At 47.9% G+C, this 8,280-nt stretch overlaps 1 protein-coding gene across 1 annotated transcript; it reads right to left on the reverse strand.

Annotated features, from left to right (window-relative positions):
* Nucleotides 1-394: 394 nt before the first annotated feature.
* Nucleotides 395-4,643, reverse strand: LOC120371712 (olfactory receptor 52N2-like; the record flags this gene model as incomplete). Its single annotated transcript, XM_039487822.1, has 3 exons — nucleotides 395-400; nucleotides 3,780-3,895; nucleotides 4,037-4,643. Coding segments are annotated over 3 exons (729 nt in total), but the record flags the coding sequence as incomplete, so codon positions are not given.
* Between the last annotated feature and the right edge of the window lie 3,637 nt (nucleotides 4,644-8,280).

Here is an 8,280-nt window from a genome sequence, read left to right on the forward strand (position 1 = left end):
AAAAGAAATAATCAAACCCATTAGAAAATAAGAAACATAGAAGAAAAGATATGTAGGCAAGCAAGCAGGCTAGCCTATAGGGTACCACAGCTGCAGGCTGCTAGATGGTAATGGCCAGGGACTTAGAAGTGACAGAGAGAGGGAGACGTGTGTAGGGGTGAGTTAAAAAGGAAAGAGAGAGTTGGACCTAAATAGGCCAGGAGACACAGAGAAACAGAGAGAGAGAAAGAGAGAGAGAGAGAGAGAGAAGGATGGGACAAAACCCAGAGGAACAGGGACTCCCTGTCTCTGCCGTTCTGGGGAGCACTTTCCCAAGGAGACACAAACTCTCCCCCTGACCCCAAGCAGGCACCGTGTGTTCCAGGAACATTTCCCTCAGGGAAGCCCGGACGGATCAGTTCTGGAACGAGAGCACTTGGGGAAACACAGACGGCAGAGGAGCCACATTTGGGTGAAGAAAATATCGTGTGGCACCTCCCTGGCCAGGCCCACTCCCCGTCCACATCCGTGTAGCAGCTCCAGGTTTGCTGTCACAGCCCCACTCAAGCTCGTGCAGCTGGATACTCCCCAGCCGAGCGTGTTTGGGGCCCACAAACAAGACCCCTGTGATTTGGAGTCACAGCACTGTTCAGGCCCTGCCTCCGGCTCTGGGTTTCCAGGCCCACTCTCGCAGTGCAGCTTCCGTTCTAGTGCCTCCCTCTGGGAGCCGAAACCTGCCCGCCAAGCACCAAGGCCCTGACACTAGCTTCAGCTCGGATTTCCCAGACTCTCCAATTGCTTCAGCCCACCCTTCCCAGGGCTCCCCTTGGGCGCACGCTGGTTCCAGTTTCTCCTTTTTGGGTCATGTGATCACTAAAGCAAACAGCCCCAGGGCTTCACCACCTTCCTAGTGAAAAAGTTTTTCCTAATATCCAACCTAAACCTCCCCTTTCATCAGGGGAAGCTTGAGTCACAAGACTCTGGTCTCTAGTTACACCCTGGACTGCCCTGATAATGGATATTTCAACATTGGACTATAATCTCTAGACTAATTGTGAGAGAACTCGGTGGAACTCTGAAGCCAGCCGTCTCTACTATGAAACTGACTTAAATACTCTAATGATGTCTCTGTGTATAATTCACTTTTAACCAATCGTCTCTTTTTTCTGCCCCGTTCTTTGCAGTTTGCCCTAATTGAGCATTGTCATAAACAGATAGTTAAGGGTTAATGTCTCTTTTACCTGTAAAGGGTTAAGAAGCTCAGGTAACTTGGCTGACACCTGAGCAGAGGACCAATAAGGGGACAAGATACTTTCAAATCTTGGTGGAGGGAAGTCTTTTGTTTTGTGCTCTTTTTTTGGAGGTTGTTTGCTCTTGGGACTAAGAGGGACCGGACACCAATCCAGACTCTCCAAATCTTTCTGAATCAGTCTCTCATGTTTCAAACTTGTAAGTAATAGCCAGGCAAGGCGTGTTAGTCTTATTTTTGTTTTCTCAACTTGTAAATGTTCCTTTTTGCTGAGAGGATTTTACCTCTCTTTGCTGTAACTTTGAACCTAAGGCTAGAGGGGGTTCCTCTGGGCTATCTGAATCTGATTACCCTGTAAAGTATTTTCCATCCTGATTTTACAGAGATAATTTTTACCTTTCTTTCTTTAATTAAAAGCTTTCTTTTTAAGAACCTGATTGATTTTTTCCTTGTGTTAAGATCCAAGGGGATTGGATCTGGACTCACCAGGAATTGGTAGGGGAAGGGAGGGAGGATGGTTAAATTCTCCTTGTGTTAAGATCCAAGGGGTTGGATCAGTGTTCACCAGGAACTTGGTGAAAAAGCCTCTCAAGGCTGCCCAGGAAGGGGATAGTTTTGGGGGGACAGAAAGTGATCCAGACACTGAAATTTCTGGATGGTGGCAGTGTTACGAGATCTAAGCTAGTAATTAAGCTTAGAAGTGTCCATGCAGGTCCCCACATCTGTAACCTAAAGTTCAGAGTGGGGGAGGAACCTTGACAAGCATCCTCACAATGGGGCCCCCTGGAACCCCATTCACAGGTTGATAAAACAATTCCTCTACTTTAGACAGCCGAAGAGATACACAGATTCAGGTAAACACAACACAACATCTGCACACCATTTCCTTATTCAGTGAACTTAAGAACGGTCACATTGTGTTAGACCAAAGGTCCATCTAGCCCAGTATCCTGTCTTCCAGCTGTGGCCAATGTAAGATGCTTCAGAGGGAATGAAAAGAACTGATAATTATCAAGCGATCCATTATCAATCAACCTTTCCCAGCTTCCAGCAAACAGAGGCTAGGGACATCATCCTTGCCCATCCTGGCTAATAGTCATTAATTGACCTATCCTCCATGAATTCATCTAGTTCTTTTGAAAGCTGTAATTGTCTTGGCCTTCACACCATCCTCTGGCAAAGAGCTTCACTGGTTGACTGTGTGTTGTATGAAGAAATGTTTCTAATCATTTCTTTTAAATCACTACCAATTAATTTCATTGGGTGAACCGTGTGTGTGTGTGTGTGTTATGAGAAAGAGTAAATAACACTTCCTTTTTTACGTTCTCCACACCATTCATGATTTTATAGACCTGGCTTCTCCTCCAGCTGGAACCCATCTCTGCCGGAGCCAGAGCCCTGCAACCAAAGAGTCACCTCTGCTGCCCTGGTGCCTCTCTCCTGCCCCAGTTTCTTCTGGCTCATCCAGTCTCTGTGTTTTTGAAGGGCTGGAACAACACTTCCTCTCTCTGTTCCCGCTTCTGGGGAGGTTCCATTTCTTCCACGCCCGCCCCTGTGCAGAGAAGCTGGAGAAGACTGCTTTTATCTAGAATTCAGTTACTCCCTCCTTCTACTGGGTGAGCTCTCGCTGGGGCTGAGAGTCAATGACCAACCTATTCACAGAGAGATGTCGCTGCCTCAGCCTTCACCCCCTTCATACAAGGTGGGTGAGAGCAGAGTACAGGAAAAGCCAAAAGACATAGGGGATACAGACAGTTTTTATAACAACGGATGAGTTAATGGGGTTTCCACCGATCTAGGTTTTATCCAGACGCTCCGTTTTTTGGCTTCTGTGTCTGGGTGCCATGCAGGGTTCTCAGGTGCCTGGTTTTGAACTAGAAAGTGCAGCCAAGAAAGGGATCTGGCTGTGTCTGGTTCCTGCAGGGCAGGGGGGAGGCATTGGGTCATTAACCCACGCCTGCCCCTGCTCAGCCGGAGCCACATCATCCCAACAGGCAGGGCCCTTATTCTGGCTTTAGCAGCTCCAACCAGTCCCAGAGAAGAGGGAGCCCAGCTGTGACAGAGATGGAGGTGGAGAAGATCCAGCAAGTGATGCGGGGAGAGGAGTAGAGAAGCCAGGGACAAGGGCAGGGCAATGGTGGAAGAAATGGAGAAGGGGGCTGCTGGGTCTCGATGGACTAGGTGGGGCATGGGAAGGGGCCTAGGGGAAATATGTGGGGCAGAGGTCAGGGTCTTAAGGGAATGTGGGGCGGAGGGTGAAGTCACGGGGTCCAGTTACCAGCAGTTAGAAAGGTGAAGGCCAAGGAGTTAATGAGTTGTACACAGACTGATTCTCCAGTTTCTCACACTGACACAGCACAGTAAGGTCAAGGAAGGGTCTAATGTCTCTCTGGCTGCCCAGTGAGTGACTCAGGGAAGGGGGCCAAGCACCATGTCACCAGCCAGCTCTGCACGGAGCTCGGTCTGAGAGCCAGAGCACCAGGAGAAAACCTTAGGCCCCTTTATGAGTAAAGAGCCGGAGCAGCCTGTCCCGGATCTGTTTGGTCCTCACCCCGTAGATGATGGGGTTCAGCATGGGGGGGAGCAAGATGCACATGTTGGCAATAAGAACATGGAAATGTACGGCCACATTCTGCCCAAACCGGTACATGAGGGAGGAGAGGAGACCTGGGATGTAAAAGGCTAAACTGACAGAAAGGTGGGAGCCGCAGGTCCCCAAAGTCTTGAGCCGGGCGTCTTTTGTGGGGAGCCTGAAGATGGCCCTGAGGATCTGGGTATAGGACAAGGCAATAAAAATCACATCCAGACCCATCACACAGAATAGCACAAAGAGGCCGTAGTAACTACTGACGTGGGTGTCGGCGCAGGCCAGCTTCACCACGGCTATGTGTGCGCAGTACGGCTCGGGAATGATGTTGGTTCTGCAATATGGCCACTGCCTCGCCAGCAAGGGAAAGGGCAGTATGACCATGGCGCTGCGCAGCACCACGGCCAGGCCAATCTTGGCCACCACGGGGTTTGTCAGGGTGGTGGAATGTCTCAGGGGATCACAGATGGCCACATAGCGACCCAAAGCCATGGCCATGAAGATCCCAGACTGAGTCACTGACAAGCTGAGAGTAAAGTACATCTGGGTGAGGCAGGCACTGAAATCGATCTCCCTGGAAATGAACCAGAAGTTACTCAGCATTTTGGGCACAGCGGCCGTGGACAGGACCAGGTCAGTGACAGCCAGCATGCAGAGGAAATAGTACATGGGCCTATGGAGGATTGGCTCCATGTTCACGATGAATAGGATGGTGAAGTTCCCCAAGATGGCTATGGCGTACATGGTGCAGAAGGGGATGGAGATCCAGACATGGACCCTCTCCAGGCCAGGAATGCCCAGCAGGATGAAGGTGGAGGGGTTGGTGAAATCGGTTGTGTTGGAATCTGACATAGAGTAGAGGAGAAGGTGTCCAACTCTGAGGCGAAACGGTGTCTCCTGCATGTACCGTATGTTCTCCTGACTTCCTGTATGTGCCCAGGGTCTAGGGTGATGGTCGCAGTACAAATGCCTGGATGGAGAGAGAATGTTAATATGAGACACTACATGCACTACTGGAGGCTGTTCTCATGGATGAAGCATATTGGGTGCTCTTCACCCACATTTTCATTATTCAGATAAATGAATTATGAACAACTGACCCTACTACTGCCAATTCCATATTTGATGGTGCTTCATGTCTCAATAATTCTACATGTCGTGGTGTGGGAAACCTTACTAGGCAGCAGCAGGAAACATGAGTGAGGATACTGGTTAGCCATCATTGTTCCTTAATGCAATGAAAACCAGGCTGGAGAGTCCATGCTGCAGGGAGCTCCCCATTCACCTGGTTACTCTAAATTTGAGTGTAAAAAAACCCAAACCTTTGCCAAGACATGTGCCAGGGAGAAACATCCCAACCAGAACACACTTCAGGTGAAAGACCTGGGCGTCATTGACAGCAGGTCAACAAAACACCTGCTCATTCACAGCAGTGGCCAAATCAAAGAAAATGTTTGGATGCCTAAGAAATGGGATGGAGAATAACGTGCTCTGGATATGTGCTCAGTTTTGGTCACCCAGTCTCTAAAAGTGATACAGCATTATAAAGGGGATTTCTGAGACAGGCTCTGAGAATGGGGTAGGCTGCCATATGCCGACAAACTGAAAAGTCTGGGACTGTTTTGTTTAGAGAAGAGACAAGGAAGGGGGCAGATAATAAAGGAGAGGAATATAAAGAATAGAACTGATGACATTCAGTTGGAGAAACAGAGAACAGTTCCCAGCCAGTAATACCTGTAGATACTTAGTGCTTCAAAAGGGCTAATTCCCCAAAGCTGTAGAAAATTATCAAGAAAACTGACTGGGAGGAAAATATTAGACAGAAACATGGGAATGAAGCTTGGGAGTTCTTTAAGAAGAATTTATTGGTTAGCTAAATATTCACGATTCCACAGTCAAGGAAGTGGAGAACTTTGGCTAAAAAACAGGTTCAGTGGACAAGTGAAGGCAGCAATTATGTGGGGAAAAGCAATATCCCTCTACCCCGATATAACGCTGTCCTCAGGAGCCAAAACATCTTACCACGTTATAGGTGAAACCGCGTTACATCGAACTTGCTTTGATCTGCTGGAGCGCGCAGGCCCTCCCACGCCGGAGCACTGCTATACCACGTGATATCCGAATTCGTGTTATATTGGGTCATGTTATATCGGGGTAGAGGTGTACATAAAAACGGGAAAAAAGGAAAAAGAGATAGCAAGCAATACAAATGGTAAGTTATGAAAAATTGAGAAGGGACGTTAAAGACATCTGGGAAAACTCCATGATAAGGTGGGGCTAAGGATCACAAAAAGGAGGTTATTAAGTATATTAAGAACAAAAGAAATCCTAGAAAAGGTTTAGCCATTTCCTAGAGGGAGAAAGGAAACTTGTTAATGTTGCAGAAAATGTAGATGTGTTGCAGAAATAGATTTGTTCTGCATTTGGAAAGAAGCAGTATGAGGAGTCCAGGAGAGCGGGCTGTATTTTAAAGAATCCTTATTGAGGGTTGCAGGAAAAAAACATCCCGATGTGTAGAAAGAATCGTAAATATGGCAGGCCACCAGCTTGGCTTAACTTGCTGATCTTAAACGCAAAAAAGAAGCTTACAAGAAGTGGAAGATTGGACAAATGACCAGGGAGGAGTATAAAAATATTGCTCAGGCATGCAGGAGTGAAATCAGGAAGGCCAAATCACACTTGGAGTTGCAACTAGCAAGAGATGTTAGGAGTAACAAGAGGGTTTCTTCGGGTACGTTAGCAACAAGAAGAAAGTCAAGGAAAGTGTGGGCCGCTCACTGAATGAGGGAGGCAACCTAGTGACAGAGGATGTGGAAAAAGCTAATGTACTCAATGATTTTTTTGCCTCTGTCTTCACGAACAAGATCAGCTCCCAGATTGCTGCACTGGGCAGCACAGTAAGGGGAGAAGGTGACCAGCTCTCTGTGGAGAAAGAAGTGGTTCGGGACTATTTAGAAAAGCTGGATGAGCACAAGTCCATGGGGCCGATGCACTGCATCCAAGGGTGCTAAAGGAGTTGGCGGATGTGATTACAGAGCCATTGGCCATAATCTTTGAAAAATCATGGCGATCGGGGGAGGTCCTGGGTGACTGGCAAAAGGCTAATGTAGTGCCCATCTTTAAAAAAGGGAAGAAGGAGGATCCAGGGAACTACAGGCCAGTCAGCCTCACCTCAGTCGCTGGAAAAATCATGGAGCAGGTCCTCAAGGAATCAATTCGGAAGCACTTAGATGAGAGGAAATTGATCAGGAACAGTCAGCATGGATTCACCAAGGGTAAGTCATGCCTGACTAACCTAATTGCCATCTATGAGGAGATAACTGGATCTGTGGATGAGGGGAAAGCAGTGGATGTGTTATTCCTTGACTTTAGCAAAGCTTTTGATACGGTCTCCCACAGTATCTTGCCAGCAAGTTAAAGAAGTATGGGCTGGATGAATGGACTATAAGGTGGATAGAAAGTGGGCTAGATCATCGGGCTCAGTGGGTAGTGATCAATGGCTCCATGTCTAGTTGGCAGCCGGTTTCAATTGGAGTGCCCCAAGGGTCAGCCCTGGGGCCAGTTTTGTTCAATATCTTTATTAATGATCTGGAGGATGGCGTGGACTGCACCCTCAGCAAGTCTGCAGATGACACTAAACTGGGAGGAGTGGTAGATACGCTGGTGGATAGGTACAGGATAGAGAGGGACCTAGACAGATTAGAGGATTGGGCCAAAAGAAATATGATGAGGTTCAACAAGGACAAGTGCAGAGTCCTGCACTTAGGACGGAAGAACCCCATTCACTCTTACAGACTAGGGACCGAATGGCTGGGCAGCAGTTCTGCAGAAAAGGACCTAGGGGTTACAGTGGATGAGAAGCTGGACATGAGTCAACAGTGTGCCCTTGTTGCCAAGAAGGCTAATGGCATTTTGGGCTGTATAAGTAGGAGCATTGCCAGCAGATCGAGGGACGTGATCATTCCCTTATTCGACATTGGTGAGGCCTCATCTGGAGTACTGTGTCCAGTTTTGGGCCCCACACTACAAGAAGGATGTGGAAAAATTGGAAAGAGTCCAGTGGAGGGCAACAAAAATGATTAGGGGGCTGGAGCACATGACTTATATGGAGAGGCTGAGGGAACTGGGATTGTTTAGTCTGCAGAAGAGAAGAATGAAGGGGGGATTTGATAGCTGCTTTCAGCTACCTGAAAGGGGGTTCCAAAGAGGATGGATCTAGACTGTTCTCAGTGGTATCTGATGACAGAACAAGGAGTAATGGTCTCAAGTTGCAGTGGGGGAGGTTTAGGTTAGATCTTAGGAAAAATGTTTTCACTAGGAGGGTGGTGAAGCACTGGAATGGGTTCCCTAGGGTGGTGGTGGGATCTCCTTCTTTAGAGGTTTTTAAGGTCAGGCTTGACAAAGCCCTGGCTGGGATGATTTAGTTGGTGATTGGTCCTGCTTTGAGCAGGGGGTTGGACTAGAT

This window comes from Mauremys reevesii, linkage group 1, assembly GCF_016161935.1.
Source record: "Mauremys reevesii isolate NIE-2019 linkage group 1, ASM1616193v1, whole genome shotgun sequence".
In the NCBI taxonomy this organism is placed as follows: Eukaryota; Metazoa; Chordata; order Testudines; family Geoemydidae; genus Mauremys; species Mauremys reevesii.